We start from the raw sequence: 18,096 nt of genomic DNA on the forward strand, positions 1-18,096 counted from the left end.
TGAAAGGACTTGCCCCCACATGGGACAACAGAAAGAATGGAATGATATGAAACAAAGGAGAAATGAATGGGAGGCAAGAGATTTACCAAGAAAAGGCTGCTTCTGAGATTCATGTCTCAAACACTACAGACGGTTGAGTTCACAGTCACTTGGGTCAGACTGATGCAAGAATCTCCCTGCCAGCCTTAATGACCACAGGCATGATAATGCCATCCACTTATAATAAGATTTTCTCATCTGTCCGAACCATTTTAAATTCCACTAGTTAAATTTCAGTCGTCTCTCCAATGGAGAATTTTTTTTTCTAATTTTCTTGGTCCCAGACAGACTTAGTACTCCTCAGAAAAATTAAGAAATACCAGGAAATAAAGACAGTGGCCACAGGAACTCTACTGACATTGGTACAACTGGGGCAAAGTAACTGTAAGCTCTGCTGAGTTAAGACAGCAAACTCTTGGGAATAAGGAGATAGCTTCGGAAAATAATAGAAAAGTAGATTTCAGACATTGTGATGAGATTCATTTAGGAAGCAGCTGCAAACGTTCATACCCCAATGGTCAGTGTCTCTGAAGAGCTCTGATGACATGTGATATAGAACATAATTGAATTTGCATTTACCATGCATGTGCATTTGTTTAGAAATAGAGGTGATCTATCTAGCAACATTATGACATTATCAGACATTATGAAAAACTGGAAGATACACATGTGAGGTAAAACACAACTGGATTATAGTTTATTAAGGAATGTAGCCAATCATTTTTCATGATTGCTAAAACACAGCAACTTTCAACTATGGTAAGATTGCAGGGTTGGGATTGGCTTTGTTACTTTTGAAAATCTTTGTTGAGCTCTCAGTAATATGAGGTTCTGAGATCCTAGGCTCAATTCATTTTAATATTTGACCTTAATGACAGTCATTAGAGGAACAGACACATCACAGAAAACAGGGATGCAAAAAAGGCATTGTTCACCATGCTGAATGAATCAAGATGCCCTTTTTTTAGTCTCCTACACCAGTTAGACAAGATTATTGTTGAAATTCAGTTAATGGAATGCCACCTTCTCTATCAGTTGTTCTTTCAACTAATTTGAAGGTGCTTTGTATTTTTTTTAAAAATGGGTCAAAACTCTCTAAAATTATTTGGAAGTATTTTGAGGCAAAAAGTATTCTATTTGTAAGTGGCTGAAGATTTTATATAGATTTAAATCTTTAGGTGGTTCCCTATTTAGCAAAAAAAGAAATCACATAAGATGAAAATATTTCTATACATTTTCTTTTCCTTTCAAAAATCTCTCCAGACCCTAAATTCCTTCGAAAATTTGTGCCTCTCATACCTATTGTTAATGCATCACCTTTATATTGAGGGGGCAGGTGATGTGTTTAATTTTTCAAAGTTATTGGCAAAGTGGCATATTCTGACAGCTGCTTGTCATGCTGAAAAGGTCAGCAAATGTGGAACATTTGGGTCCTTTTAAAAGTAAAATGTTCAATTATATTTCTGTAATCAGTGACCTCGTGGTGGGCAAGAAATCTTCCTGGCCATTCCCTTCTTGTTGCAAACTTTTGTGAAAATTATATTCAAAGGATTGCATTATGTTATTTAAATATTTGTTGCATATAAATTACAAATTTATGGTCAAACGTTGACACTGAATCCACCAGTAAGAGTCTTAGTGTTTCCTACTAGAAGAGATAGAACTATGCTTTGTCATCCTTTCCTAACCAAAGTAAGGCAGAATATAGAACAGAGAAACAATCACTAGTATTTACACTGTATTAGATGAATGAAACTGAATTTCTGGTTTTCAGTATAAAAAGAGAATAGACATTCTAGAAGTTTCTTTCTTGGACTCATGGGATCATGAATCTTAGCATCCCTTAGAATCAAAGTAAACTTTATGATCACTGAATCAGAGAAGAACAATGGGTGCTAGATGTTTTAGAGCGTGGACTTGGAAGAGAACAATAAATACATGAGTTACTCCTCTAAATCATAGTGAATTTAGGGTTTATAAGTTTTCCCCACTAACCAAAAGTAAAACACGCCCATAGATTGTGTACATTATTTGTTTAGCACTGGAAATGCTTGAATATTTCTCCATATATATAATTCGTTATAATAGAAACTGAAAAATAATCTACCAAGCCATACAGAAAATACCAGAGCCAGCATCTGTTTAATTGTTGAAGAATAATATACAACTGAGAATAAACAATGACTCCTAAATTAAGAACCATCTGGGGGGGCTGGAGCAATAGCACAGCGTTTGCCTTGCATACGGCTAACCTGGGTTCGATTCCTAGCATCCCATATGGTCCCCTGAGCACCGCCAGTAGTAATTCCTGAGTGCAGAGCCAGGAGTAACCCCTGTGCATCGCCAGGTATGACCAAAAAAGAAAAAAAAAAATCTGAGAAAATACAAAGTGACTGAAACAATCCACCCAGGCCAACAATGTGCATTTGAATATTTGAGTGTAAAATGGGGGTGGGTAACATGGGGTAAGAGGTGGAGTTTTGATAGTTAAATAAAATGGGTGACTTTTAGAGAAGGACAATGAATTGCAGATGAAGACTAGGTCGGGGAAGTCTATTTCCTAGCAGGGAAGGTCTCTCTGTGCTAGGAGAGAAGAGAAGAAGAGAGAGAGAGACAAAAGGATAGAGAGACAGACAGGTAGATAGACACAGACACGGACAGACAGACAGAGACAGAGAGACAAAGAGACAGAGAGTCCTGGGAACTCATGTACATACACACAGGCTGAAAGGAAAGAAGCAAGAAGCAAGGCTCCAATGTCTTGCCAACCAGGACTCGGTTAGAAAGAACCCCATTCAGGAAAAATGTGGGAGAGCTAAGAGATCAGTCTGCATCCAGAGATGGAGTCACTCAGGACAAATTACGTGTGTATACCCTGGATACCAGCCCAGGAAAAGGGAGGGAAATAGCAAAAAGCTAGACAAAGAAGAAGACAAAGTTTTCCCCAGTTCCAGAAAGCACTAGGGGTTCCAGTAAAGAGAATTCTGTTGTCCAAAGAGATCAGAAGTCACTACCTGGAATCTCACACCCAACCCCTAGTCCAGAGATGCATTAAGTGCATCCACTCACAGAATGATCTAGAACTGCTCTAGTTAGCAGGATTCCTTCACTGGGTTCCCCCAAGTCCCAGGGAGATCCTTTGTTCAGTGATTTAACTGCTCAAAGTAATACTGATGCAAGAGGTGGGAGGGAAGACATGGTCCTACGCCATGCTTCATGCGTGCCCATATGTGCTGTCTGTGTCCTGGAACCCAGTCCTGATAGAGGGGGCACCTCTCTAAATCATGTGGAACAAGAGGGCTCTGGGGAAAGAAGATATTCCTTGGAGGGGTTCCCCCTTTTCTTGAAGACAGACTCAAAAGTGGTGAGAGAGGGGTGAGTCTGAGACCCCTACAAGGCAGTATCTTAAATTGGGTACACACAATCTCCAACAACCAAGGAACCGTCAACCAATCCACAAACTCAGATGGTGAGCACACAGCTCTGGGGAGGAGCCACAGATTGAGCACTCCCTAAAAGATTGAGCACTCCCTAAAAGAGACATAGGTGAATTTATGAAGGATGGAAGTTGAAGTATTTGAGATGGAATTTTTCTTTGCCCCATAAATAGACTTTCTGCTAATACAACAGAGACAGAAACTGATTTTGCTATGTGCCAGGCACTAATGCTTTCGTAAGAGTTCATTAATTTACTCATTGCATCAAACCAGGCAGAAGGCACTGGCCAACCCCACCGTGACCACTGAGAATAGAACTCATCTTCAGAAAATCCAGAGAGTATAAAACTCAGCCCTGGTCCTATGGCAAGAAGATGGCAGGTGAGAACCAGGAGAGAGAGCTGGTGGCTTGAGCTCAGACGGAACCAGGCAGGTTGGTGGCTGCCTTCTCACCTGCTCTGAGTCCTTCAAAGGGAGGACATTCCTATTTCTAATTTGCACAACCTACTTGAAACAAGTATCCCAACAACCTTCCCTTTCACCACAAAGTGCTCCCTTGAAATGAGCATAATCTCTCTCTCCCTCCCTCTCTCTCCCCCTCTCCTCTCTTTCAAATTCATGGCTCCATTGTCCACATGTGTATTTGAAATGCACTTTAAAAGCCTCCTCTCAGATAGTATTCTGCCATTTGTAATTTCTCCTCTTTCTACCTCTGTGGCGCCGGGGGGAGTCATGTGACATCACTCATGCCAGCCAGTCATGCTGAACAATGGCACAAATTAACACGCATCTATTTACTCAGGAACCCAGCTCATCAATATTCAAACGCAGTACACAGTTTCCTTAAGTAGCCCATATTTCCAGCTTTTCTTCCGGCAGAACTCAGTCATAAGTCAATCAAGTCCTCCCGGAACTTAACCACTTCCCTGAACAGGCCATCCGGAGGGGACAGGACCCAAGGCTGGCATTGCTGAGTCAACTCCTGGCCACCAGCCACACCTGGTGTCATTTCCTGTCAGAGGAAGCCAGGAGGTACCTGCAGAACTGAGTATTACCTCCAAGAAAACCCAGACTCTGGATCCCAGCCTTTGTACTTTCTTTTCAGTCCCCACAGGCTGTAGTGTGGCTGCCTCACCCTACACAGCTTCCAGAACAGGGCCTTGCTTTGATTCCTCCCTCAGCGATAGTGCCCCATGCCACGCTGGGCAACTGGTGGGCAATTAATAAATGTGTACTTTGAGGAGAGGGTCCGAAGGGTGTCTGTCTGAGGTGCAGGTCCATCCTGTGTGCACTGCTAAAGGGACATGGCAGAGGCTGCTGTTCTCATGAAGGTCAGGAAGCATGTCCCAGAAGGCGGGGATGCTGGCACGGAGCAAAGTACAGAGCCCTGTCAGGATAACGGCCCAAGACACATGCTCCTCTAAGGCATTCAGGGCAGAGAGCTGCCGAGTCTGCTCCTGAGACCCCCTGCTTGGATTGCCCCCCCCCCATTTGCCCACTCAGTCCTGCTCCTCTAGGCTGATTCATCTGCTTGGACAGAGCAAAAGGGAACAAGCTACGTCTGACTTAGAAGTCCTAACCCAGGGGACCAGGCACGTTTTTTTTTTTTTCAGAGTCATCTGCGATCCTCCCAGTGCACTGGGTGCTGGGTGCAGACAGACTAAAATCCCTTCCTCAGAGCCAAAAAAAAAAAAAAAGATATTACAAAAAGAACCCATCCAGGGGGCTGGAGTGATAGCACAGTGGGTAGGGCGTTTGCCTTGCATGTGGCCGACCCGGATTCGATTCCCAACATCCCATATGGTCCCCTGAGCACTGCCAGGAGGAATTCCTGAGTGCATGAGCCAGGAGTAACACCTGTGCATTGCTGGGTGTGACCCAAAAAGAAAAAAATAAAAAGAACCCATCTGATTGTGCAGCGGAGACAGGTGTGGTTGGGGAGGTGACCCAGGCTGAACTCCCCTCAAATCTCCTGGGGCAGGGGGGCAGGGCTAACAGAGCAAAGGGGTGAAGGTGGAGTGCCAGGTCATCCTCAGGGCAGGTGCCCAGGGCTGAGCTGGCCATTAGCCTGCAACCTAGTAGTCAGAGCATTCCTCGTCCAAGCAGAGACAGGCTTCCCAGGAGCCCTGGAAAATGACAGTGGTGAGAGCAACGATCACCATGATGATGAAGACCCTCCACGGGCTGTGAGTCCACTGCCAGCTTGGCCTTTTGCTGCCAGGAACCTGGACCCTAAACCCCAGAGAGACACTGGCTGCCTTTGACATGGGCACACGAGGAGGCAGGAGTAGTCGAGCAGGTAGAGCATCATGGGCCAGGAGGAAACCCCCTCTTCACAGTCAGCTCATGACCTCCCCGGGATCTCTGCTGCCTTCTCCCAGGCCCTCTGAGGAATATCAGAAGATCGTCATGTCTCTCTCTTGGGGAGACTTCAAACACGATCCTATTCAGATGCCCCTAGAGACGGATTAAGGGGCCAGGAGGTGGTGCCAGTGATAGAGCCAGGCCTGGCATGAGGAAGGCCTGGATGCAATCCCTAGCGTGGCTTGAACTCCATTCGTGGCCATTGGTTCCGGATCCCTAAGCACAAGCTAGGGCTTACCCACCCTCACCAGGAGGGGGTCCTTAGGATCATGTATGTTGGAAGAGAAGGGTGATAGTTGGGTGCCTCCCTGCTTACTCCCTCTCTGCGATGGTTTAGCTGGGCCCAGGTCACAGGGTACCCTAAGACACTCTGAATAAGCTCTGCAAGGGGTTCTTGTCCCAACTTGCATCAGGTGGGACTGGGAGGCGGGTAAACGACAGAACCTCCTCATGGGACCGGGAATGCTTTCACCATCCCCCCTGTTGCTCCCTTCTATCCACCCCCTAGCAGGGCCTTTGCCTTTCAGCACAGCTTTTGGCCTTTGAGCATTGGGGTCCATAGACTTCCTTCTGGCAAGGCCAGCCAGGAGGCAGCATTCCCACAGAACACCCCTGTTGCTCCTTGGGGAAGGGGCCGGCAGAGGCGTTGCAGTGGATCCAACTCAGTGGCCACCTGCCGACTGTGTGACCTCTGAGAAGCCGTGGTGGTCTCTGGGCTTTGGTGTTCGATGAGGCCTCAGAGGGGAAAGGCTGCAGGTGGCATCAGGACCCTGTCAGGCTGGGGAAGCTTTCTGGTCCTAAGGCGCTCTAATGCCCAGAGAATCAAGGCCATGCATGTAATGACAGTAGGAATCAGGACAGGATGTCCCTGGTTCTCCCTGCTTCCCTCCAGTCCTGTGAAGGTCACGAGACCACAGGCATTGACTGTGCAGGCAGCGGGAAGGGAGGGAGCTCAAGATGTCACCCAGCCCCTGGGGATCCACGCCAGAGTGATGGAAAGCCTCCAGCGTGAGTGAAACTGGATGCAATGGTGTGACAGCTTCTCACACAGTGCGCCCAAGCTGGCCGGGGCTTCTCTCTCTCTCTCTCTCTCTCTCTGGTCTGTGTTCCAAGATCACTCTCCCAGGAGCCATCAGAAATGGCACAGTCAAGGGCCAGGAGCACATGTCCAAACTGGCCTGTTGCAGTGTTAGCCATTCAAGTGCAAACAGGAATGGACAGCCGGGTCCCCCACAGGGGTGAGACAGACGTGTCATCACCAGAGCCCCGAGAGATAAAGAGAGAGAGAGAGAGAGAGAGAGAGACAGAGAGAGACAGAGAGAGAGACAGAGACAGAGAGACAGAGAGAGACAGAGACAGAGATACAGAGATAAAGAGACAGAGAGCCAGGGACTCAGCACCAATAGCCTAGCACCCGGCTTCTGAAACTAGATCATGACTGCATCCCATCAACATGAGATCACTGTCTGCAGCCCCCTGACGTGGTCAGATTTCACATCCTAGCACCCCGGGAGTCAGGCTGAGACAAGGAGGGTCACAGGTACACCAGAAAGAACAGCAACCACCCCACTGTGCAGGGATCCCTGATAGAGACACCAACTAATTGGCAGCTGTGAGCCCCAAGAGATTTTTCTTCAACCACATCCCCAGCTACCCTGGGCCCAACATCCTTCTAGAACCTTCAGGAAAGTCCAAAACAGCACATCTGCCCCCGCCCAGCAAGCAGGTGCAATCATCTCTCAGTTCCACTATCCCAGACGGAGAGCTAGGAAAGGAACTCTAGAACAGGGACATGGGGACCCAGGGGTGCTCCGCTGGTCCTCTCTGCTCTTTCCTTACAAGCTTGCCTCTCTATAAAGTCTCCAACCACACTGTCTGAAACCGTAACCCAACCCCTTGCCTGGTCTCTCCGTTCTTAGCCTGAATATTAGTGGAGCAAGTGAACGGAGCAGACCAGGATGAGAAGGACCGAGGCAGGATGGGCCTCACAACTGCGTGGCTGGATCATGCTGGAAAGACCAAGCAAGGCCACACTGCCTGGCTCTGCTTTCCCAGGGAACTCAAACCTGCAGTGGAGGTGGCGGGGCACCTCAAGCTACTTTTCCTCTGCCTCCATATGTCTCAGCTTCACTCAAGTGCCACTAGTTTATGAGGGGTGGGGGGGGGCACTCAGAAGAAAGCCTACTGTCTGTGGCTGTTGGCCAAACAAAGAAGGCTATGGAAGCTGGATTTGACCCAGACACAAATGAACTGCAGAAGGTGCCAACACAAGACGCCAACACGAACTGAGAAAGTTCTCTGCTACCTGGGCCCCTCCTCCTCCTGCTTCTTCTCCTATCATATACCTTCCATCAGTTAGGCATGCTTTGCTCAGGCTGTTGCTTAAAGACTGGGAGGCCAGTAACTTCACACCATGGATGGACACCCAAATCTAGGAGGCCAAGAGGCCGTAATGAGATGCTCAGAGTTGTGCAGAAAGAAAGAAGAGGAAAGGCTGAGGGGTAAAAAGAGGCTAGGAACTCTGATTCAGGACATTGAGCTCTGCCACGTACACAAGACTGTCTCCTCTTGGATGGGGCCCTCTGAGAAAGGAGCAGACCAGACCCAGAACCAGTAGTGGGGTGATGGGGTTATTCAGCTGTGACAAATCCACCCGAGAGCTAATTTTGGGAGGGATTGGTGATCCCTTCTAGCTGTGATCTACCCACATTTCACACCTGTACTCCCATTTCATTCTCATCTTCATTTGAAGTGACTGTACCATCATCTCTATGCCCACTTGGCAGAGGAAACATCCAGGCCAGTGCTGTCTAAAGCCTCTGCTCTCACCCCACGGACACCCTCTGGCTTCCCCAGAAAACTGCCTCTTGGTCTCCTTACTTGGCCCTGGGCCCAGTTTCTGCTTGGACAATGCAAAATGACCTCTGTGACTCTGCTTCATCTGTCTCGTCTGCAAAAGCTCCTTCCCCAGAGAGGCCCTGACACCTTTAAAGAAACGTCCCCAACCCCGCACCCCCCTCCAATACTCTTCCTCCTGGATTACCTGCCCTCGCCTTCACCATGACCCGCCACTCCTTCCATTCACCCAGCCCCTGTCTGCTTCTCTGCTCACCGCAAGGGCTTCCAGGGCAGAGACAGACTCTCCTGTTCTCCATGGAGTCTCAGTGCCCAGGAAAAGCCTGACTCACAGCAGCTGCTCAGTGAATGTTGGATGCTATTGAACTAAAAAAGGGCTGTGGCAGGGCCAGAGTTGTGTGTGCAGTCACCACACCAGACTCTCCCAGGACAGCGCGAGGCATGTTTGCAGTGGGAAACTCAGGAAACTACTACCCGCTGTCATTTTTTTGCAAATTAAGTTTTGTTGAACCAGCATGAACAATTGTTGACATATTTTCCATGTCAATGTTTCTCAACATTTCTGCCACTGTGGTCCTCCCATCCTACCCCTTGATCCTTAGTCTCACACCATGGCCCCCTACTTCTGCAATTTTCATCTGTGACCCCACTGGAGTACCCTGAGGACCACAGAGGGCCAGGTGGCCCCTGGTTGAGAAATGCGGGTCTAAGGCACTTTGACATTACGATGACAGAATTGGGTAGTGACAAAAGAAACCATAAGACCTATAAACCCCAAAATCAGACAATATGATCCTATGCAAGAAAAAAAAAAACCTCTGTTGTCCCCAGGATTAATTCATTAGAACTTAATCTCATGAACATACATCCTTTAGAAAAAAATTAAGTTTTCACCTCATGTAAAGGAAACAAAGAGTGCAAAGATAACCAGATGTTTCTCTTGCATTATTCAAGTTCTGCAACTAGAGCAGATTTTTCCTTCTCCTTATTTTGCAAATGAGGAAATGAGAAGCTGAATGACTTGCTCAAGGTCACGCATCCAGTGAGGGAGGTCTGGGTTTTGAAGTCAAATCTTTAGATCTCAAAACGCCAACTCAGACCAAATTGTTGGTGGTTCTCAAAGCAAGAGCAGTGCCCAAGATTTGTATAGGTATGGACATAGATTGTCAAAAATTATAATAGCCCTGCATTTTCTTGTAGGTGTTAGGAATATTATATATGACTAGCAAATTTATAGCTCAGATCTATACCATCACTAAGAGAAAGCCAAAGTAAGCTAAATTTAAACAGTAAGTTTATTTGAATAAAAACACATCACCAAAATGTTTTAGAAAAAAGAAAAAGCATCATGGCAAAGATAAACGTATTACTAAAGTTTTGGAGCTACTTTATTGATGTGTGGTCTTTTAATTATTTAAGTCCAAGCTTGGAGATTAGTGTAAGTAGTAGATCTTTGTATCAGCCTTTCTTTTGTCCAATTCTGGTTCAGTGAAGACACTGGGGATTCATCCATCTACCCATCCATATAATTATCATATTTGCAATTATCAGGGACTTATTTGATGAGATTTAGACAGACAAAAACAATGGAGAACTGACTTAAGCTAAGGAGAGTCTGGGACAAAAAAAACCCAAACAATGAAGACATCATCATAGTGAAAAAAAGAGCCCAGAGAGTATAGTGTAACTTGGGTCAGAAGGAAATTGGCAAACGCACTAATAGAGCCAGAAGGACAAGGGAACCGTAAGCAGAGTAACGATATACTTTCCAAGTAGACCAGACATAATTCCCAAGCATATACTCTCAGGCTTCAGATTCAGTCCTGCAAAGAGTTCACCCATCAGGGCTCAGTTCGGCCCACATGCTGATGGGGACAGATGCCTGGGTCAGACTTTTCCCTCCCTACTCTTATCCCGGTGCTCTTGTCCCAACTCTCCTTTTCATGTTCCATCAGTACCACAAGCCATGCATTCTTTATCTACCCTCAACTAGGGCTGAATCCTTGTTCTCCTGGGCCTTGATCCAGATATCTGCACTCCATACCTGACAGATCATCTAGAATCTTGAAGCTACTACCCCCTGCCTCCAAACATGGCCAGTATCCAGACACTTTTTTTGTTGCAGTCTTATAAGAATAAGAGCCTCTATGTGTCAAACCCTCATTCTGTGCCAGTCTTGGTTTAAGCTTATTCCATGTGTTATATCATTTGATCTCTGGAACAACCACAGCAAATATTATTACTACTCCATGTGATGGTGGAGAATGTGGAGCCAGAGTGGTTGAGCTACTTTGCTATAATCACTTAGTAAATGGTAGAGCCAAGATTCCTGCTCAGATGTTATGATCCCAGGGCTTGTGTACCCCACACGGTGCTTTATACTCCCACTTCTCACAAAACCCCTGCAGAGTCTTTGGATACCAGTGCTAGTACAGTTCTCCAGGACCTCAACTGACACTGTGAAACCCTCCAACTCTATGAGAAGCAATACCTGCAAACCTGTGAATGCCCGGTTCCCTTCATTCCTTTCTTCTCCTTTCTCCCCCTAATCTAAAACTCCCGGCATGCCTCACTACTAGAGTGAGTGGGTGTGGGTTAGTAGACCAGCCAAGGACATAGAGAAAACCTGGATTCAGATTGGCACCTCATTCAAAGAAGCAAAGCTAAGAAATCCAACTCACTCATCAGAAGAAGCTGGTTTGGGGAAAGACATTCTCTAAAAAGAGAATTTAGAATCTCTTCTTTGAGAATCCTTAGATCTTTTAAGACCCAGGTTCAGTACGTTTGATTTTGAACTCCTACCTGACCCCTTAACATACTCAATGCTTGGCAGAGACCTCATCTTCTTCCAAAGAATTCCTTCCACCAAGGAAAAGTGCTACTTCCCTTGGGGTGTGTCTAGGACCCGACAGTTAGTCAGGGGGCAAAGAGAGATGCTCCAAGGGAAGTGTAGCAGCTTCGGAGCCCACTCTGATGCTGTAGCAGAGCATTTTCTCAAGTCACAGTAACCCCCAACAAGACGCTACAGTGGAGCAGAGTGTGGTCGAATGGAGAGTCCCACCAGGAGAAGATGTCATTAGGCTCTCCGGCTCTTAGGGAGAGCAGGCTGACAAGGCCTCATTCCAAAAACCTGTGGGTGGCATAATGCAGTATTCATCTCCCCCACCAAGTGGCAAGGGGGCATGCAGAACAATCCAGACTCTGTCAACAAGGTCCCCTCAGAGAGTGGAGCCCTCTAAGGAAGAATGAATAGGAGGGGGAGCATCTGACAAATCCATATTCATGGGTGGAGAAGCACTCCTAAGAATGACCCAGCCTGCATGGAAGGGCCAGGGCAGAGGCATTGTGGGATGAAGCACTCAGAGCAGTGAATTTGGTCTCTACAGAACAGATCATTGATGAGATGGGATTTCTAGGGCAGAATGTATTCCTTTGCTTGCAGCAGACGTATGACTCCTGAGCGGGGCTCAGGGACCTCTGAGAACTTATTCAGTTCTCTGTTGCTTCCTGACCTGTATCAGGCCAGTCATCCCAGCCCGAGATCTCTTGCTTCTGCCTGGCTGAGTCTCATGGAATTTGCTGGAGTCGTCACATGAGAATTGTAACTACACAAGAAAGCTCAGGATGTCTCATCCAGCTCATCATCGTATCTCACCAGAGTCCCTGCTCTCAGTGCTTAATCTGTGGATTCATTTATGATGTTCCCTCAACCAGAAACCTTGTGTTTTTGGGCCACACCTCTTGGCCCATAGTAGACCTCCAGAGTCTAGGAAGGAAAATTAGGTTGCGGATTATACTTCGCGGGAGGAAAATAAGAACCAACGTGAAAAACTTGGGCCTCCGTAGTATGTTTCTTCAAAAGAGCAAACATGGACTCTAAACCCACATACACCGTCATTTTGAAGTTGGTAGACTTGCTCTTGACTCGCAGGTATTTTGATATTTTACACGTTTTCAGTCCCTGTTCCAATAATGTTCGGCCTCCATCCCCAGGCAGCGGCACTGAGGAGCGACAGACTGAGTCAAATGAATCAAATCCCCTCCCTGCAGCTGCTCTTTCCTTGTAGGCTGCTACTGAGCCACGGGCTAGTACTTAGCTGCAAGACAAATATCTAACAACCCAACACGTCTTACCTGCCTTTCTGACATGATGTAGAGCTGCTCATGGTCCTTGGAGAAAGCCATATCCCGGAGGACGGGGCCCGGCTCCACCACCTGCACCGTCTCATACTGAAGAGCATTTCCCCTGGGCCCGTCTACACGAATCTGTGGAGGGAAAGAAAAGGAGAGCTGAGGTGAGTTTACATCTTGTGCAGCTTCGACTTGAGGGCAGTTCTGCCACCGTGGGACCCACAGTCTGGGCCAATTGAGCAAGTGTGCCATACATCCAGCCTAGACCCCATGCCAGAGAAGGCAAAGAAAGGGGAGTTGGGGGAGACTAGCAAGGCCTCCTTGGGACTTGCAGCCAGGTCTCTTCCTTCCTGTGCCCCAGGAGAAGAGGACAAGGCTGTTGACTGGGGAGAGGGTCTGGGGATTGGGGAATGGTTCAGATCAGAGCACCATCCTATAACAGAAAGGTGATACTGTTAGCAGAATAGGAACGAAGTGGACGAATATGGGACTATTCTTTGGAACTTCTACCCAGCTAAGACGGTAGCATCCTAGGGAACCAGCAGATGCCAGCCCCATAAAGTCCCACCAGGAGGGCCCACCTTGCCATGAAGCCCCGGGCTCACATCTCAGGGTTTGATATAAAACTCAGGTGGCCAACCCTCCCAGGGATCCTGTTCCCCAATTCCCGGGGACGGTGAGTGCGGCCATTCCAGGAAAGCACCTAGGCATGACTCATCCTCAGACTTTTGAGAATGCACTTCAGAGCATATCATCACAGGCTGTCCACAGTCCTTCCAGGAACTGCATGGACAACATGCAGACCACCGGAAAAGACTTCTGTCCCCAACTCCTGTGACTGAGGAGGACACGTTCTGAAGATTGGATGCTTCAAACCCCTACCAAGACTGCTCCTGTCCTGAGTGCTGGCCTTGGTCTCTAGAAACACCATGTGTCTGAGTCAGAGAGAGAACAGCCACTGCCTAAGGTAATGATGCTGTCCCCCTCCCCGTAAGTCAGGGCCCTGCATCACCAAGAACGGGGAAGGAATAGCCAAAGAAGCAGTTGCTCAGGGGCCACCGAATTTAATTAGATGCCACTTTATAAGGCTGCCTGGCACCATACTATAAGTGTCGTAGTTTCAGTAACAAGTCTAAGGAAAAAGTCATAGTCCAAATAGTCCCATTTGTACTTTCGTTTTAATTTTTTTCATAATTAATTTTTAAAAGTTTTCCTAAGATCAAGGAGAACTGAAGAGTTATTCAGGGGATCTAAATATCAAAAGGTACATTATATAATTATGAACTGCCACCATTAATTCACCAGAAACTCGGCTGCTTTGTGTTTTTGTTGGAGCCGCTAAACCTGCACTTGGGTGGTTGGTGATTTATGTGTTTGATGTTGGGCTTGTTTCCATTTCTATTGGTTTCCTTTTAAGCATCTTTTTCTTTTCTTTTCCTTTTTTAGTCTTTAGGCCATACCTGGCTATGCTTAGGGCTTGCTTCTGGCTCTGTGCTCACGAATCACTCCTACTGGTACATATGGGACCATATGTGGTGCTGGGAACCAAGGCCACCTTGTGGTCCAGCAAGTGCCCTATCCTCTGAGCTCTTTCTCCAGACCCTTTAGCATCACTTTAAAGTCCTTCCTAGATGTTAGGAATGGAATAATGACCTTGCACACAATTTCTTATTGATCCAATCTTCTCAATCCTATGGGCTCAGTTTTTTTATTTGTCATGACTTCTCTGGCCCTTCTGGAATATATTCCACCCTCTATCATCTAGTGGGTGAGATTTGAGCCACCCCTGCACTCTGGGGGGTCCATGATAGGCATAGGCAAATCAGCTTATTCACACTCACTCTTTCCATAGTGAGGGAGATGAAGCAGTCCCAAGTGAATCAATATATACAGTATGAATAAAGCAGTGGCTGTGCACTGTGATAGGGAAAGAGAAGATCTCTCTTGACTTTCAACTAGGTCAAGGATATGGAGCTCAGGAATTACCTGAAACCTTCTTCTAACGAGGAGGAGAGCCGAAACTGGTATAAAGACGAAAAAAGAAAATTTTGGCGATGCCACTGAGTCACTGAATCAAAATTACCTGCTAACTCCTGTTTTATAAAAGCAATAAAAATGATTTTTCTCACAACATCAAAAGTTGTAACTGATATGTTCATATAACAGAAGAGAAAAAAAGAGCCTCTGGTCCAATGAATACCTGGTCTGAGTCATAAAACTGAAGCCAGAATTAGAATCCAGTTTGACTCTTAAGCTCATAGTTTTCTTTTGCCCCCGTTCCATGTGATACCTTGTTCTTTGGGGAGGGGAGTATGCAGGGACTCATGTTTACCTCCTGCAGAGGGGTATGAAGCCACATAGCAAAGGTGGTGGCGGGGGATGTGAGAGGTAGGTCTGTCTCTGGTCAGAGCAAAGCCAAGTGCTTTGGACAATCATTTCTGGATTTGAAAGCAAAGCACTTGAGCTTGACAAAGACTTAGCTTTAAAATGAGTAAAGAAATAAATAAATGAAGCCTTAACTTTGTTGATTTCTCATTAGGCTCACGAAAAGCAGCAACAGCAAAACCATCAGAGAAACTGGTAAAGGAACGAAGGAGAGATATGCATTTCCCTAAATATCCAAATGCTGCAGATTCCCATAGGCTTCCTGCTTCGGGGCCTACCCTAAAGACACCAGATGTCCACCCGGGCCAGGCCTGTCCCTAATCTGAATGAAGTGGGAGTTCATGCAAAACCAATTGGGATTACCACCCAAGTCTGACTGTGCGGTGATGGCCTTGGCCCTCGGCCCAGCCAGACTTCATCTCGGCTGTGACTTGTCCCTGTAGCAACAGCAGCAGCAGAAGCGAGTGATACTAAACATCCTGGCTGATCTCCAGCCCTCTCGGGCCACCGCAGACGCAGGCTCCCTGGAGAATGCTGGCGGAACTGAGCCCTCTCCAGGGTTCCCGAGACCTGGGTCTCAAGGGAAATTGGACTCAGTGCCCCAGCAATCTTTTTAATAATCGATTCAAACTGCCCTGCTCTTTAGGATGATGGGAGTGGGGGTGGGGTATAGGTGGGCATCCGAGGACACCAAGTAAACAGAAATAATTGAACAGAACACCAGCAGGGAGAGCTTGCACAAGCCTGGCCGGCCCAAGGCAGGAGGGCTAAGGTTATATCTCAATCCCTTCGACACTCTGCCAAGAGGAGAAATCAGAACAGGAGTGGTGGGGCTCCCTGTCCATGGCCCCACTCAGTCCACTCCTTACTTTAGAACATAGTAGAGAGGAAAATACCCATTTGTCCATCTGCACCAGCCATGGATTAGAAGAGTCTATGGTGGGATGTGCAGAATGGTGGGGCACCAGAGAACGTGGTTATGCTTACATAAGTAAGAGCAGCAAGATCTGCTCATGGCTGAATGGCCCCGGGTGACAGGTCTGATATTAGTCATCCTACAGTGTTGACTTCATCCCTGACATCCCATGAAGGAAGCATGGAGATGAGCCCATGGACCAGTGAGGCACAGAGAGATTCATTACTTGTTCAAGGTCACTCACTCAAGCCCACCCTGACCTTAACCTCCACCAAACACGACAATTTCCAGAATCCACATCTCTGTGCATTTACAACCATTTCAACCCATGTTCAATCAGGTCCATTTGGTTAACTAAACCCTCATTCCTTCAAAGACTAAATAGACTAAATAGATCTCATCAAAGCATGCTAGATGAGCTGCATCTCTATTAATTGCAATTATTTGGGGATAGGGAGTGGGTATGGGGATAGGTGTGTGTGTGTGTGTGTGTGTGTGTGTGTGTGTGTGTGTGTGTGTGAATGGTAGAATGTGAATGGTAGACTGTAATGTCTCAAAATAATGCCCCCTTGTACTTCGGTACTTCTGTATTAGACCTTGAAAGTTAACTTCAATACTATTGTCTTTTCTGATGGCTGCAAAACTCTGCATGGGGTGGAGAACTAACGTCATCATTCTCATTGACTGAAGAAGAAATGGAGATGAGGAATGTCTGTACCTTGCCCAAAGTTCAATGACAAACTGATGACAGTCGAGAGCAAGACCTAAGTTGCCCGATTCCTAGCTTGGTGCCTGCCGCTTAGCTATTTAGGTTTTCTAAAAGCCTTTGACAAGGTTCCACATGAAAAGGTATTTAAAAATAATGAGTCTCCGTGGGACTCTGGGCAGTTTGGCCATGGAGACAGAACTGACTCAGAGACAGAAAAAGACACGTTTCTGTGGAAATTAGGAAACAGAGGATTCCCCAAGCACTGGTATTATGACTGGTATTATTTAATATTTTTCTAAGTGGTCTGGGGGAGGAGAAGGAGTGTTTGCAGAGAATTCTGATCTCTGTAAAGTATTACAGAGGTCACTGATGGAGATGAACTACAGGAAGATGAGCAGGACAGAGGGTGGGCATGAACTGCCTGGCAAAGAGTTTCCAGGGGCAGAGAATGTGCCTGGCACAGTATCTAAACGAGGTTGTGCTCTGTAAGTAGATAGTGACAAGTATTGGGTGGCATGGAGAAAGGGGAACCCTGAGCACTGTATGTGGCGATATCGACTGGTGAAGTCACTCCAGAAAACAGAATGAAGGTGCCTAAAAAAAAAAAACACTCAAAAATCAAAAGTAGAGTTGCTATACGATCCAGCAGCTCCACTCCTGGGTATCTACCCAAAGTCAATGGCAGCAAGATGTTCTTGATGTGATAATTAACTCTCAAGTTTAGTGCATGATGATTTACAACAACTAAGACAAGGGAACAGTCCAAATATCTGTCAATGAATAAATGGATGAAGAAAATGTGATCTGGAGTCAGAGTGACAATACAGTGGGTAGGGCAACTACCTTGCCTGTGGTCAAATGAAATTTAATCCCTGGCACCCCATATATTTCCCCAAGCCTGCAAGAGTGATGCCTGACTACAGAGCAAGGAATAAGCCCTGGACACAACTGGATGTGTCTTCCCCACAAAAAACCAATCTCCTCCCCCAAAAAATGAAAGAAAGGGAGAAAAAAATATGATCTCTCTATATAATTATATACATACACTATTACACATAATTCAGTTTTAGAAAAGAAAGATATCATTTCTACATGAACTATAAGAAACAAAGCAAACAAATGAAACCGATTTCATTTCTACATGGACTATAAGAAACAAAGCAAACAAATGAAACCCAATCTAATAACACAAGAGGGGTTATGAGAGAGGAAGTGAAGAGACATAGGTGTGCTCAACTGGAAAGTGTAAAGTTTTGCTC

General features: G+C 46.4%; 1 protein-coding gene across 1 annotated transcript in view; it reads right to left on the reverse strand.

Annotated features, from left to right (window-relative positions):
* PLXNA4 (plexin A4) overlaps positions 1-18,096 on the reverse strand; it is a 437,848-nt gene that overhangs the window by 150,393 nt on the left and 269,359 nt on the right. The window contains exon 4 of the mRNA XM_055136802.1: positions 12,831-12,962. Within this exon, the coding sequence (XP_054992777.1) occupies positions 12,831-12,962 (132 nt within the window). The remainder of the gene's footprint in view (positions 1-12,830; positions 12,963-18,096) is intronic.

Source organism: Sorex araneus, chromosome 1, assembly GCF_027595985.1.
Source record: "Sorex araneus isolate mSorAra2 chromosome 1, mSorAra2.pri, whole genome shotgun sequence".
Lineage (NCBI taxonomy): Eukaryota > Metazoa > Chordata > Mammalia > Eulipotyphla > Soricidae > Sorex > Sorex araneus.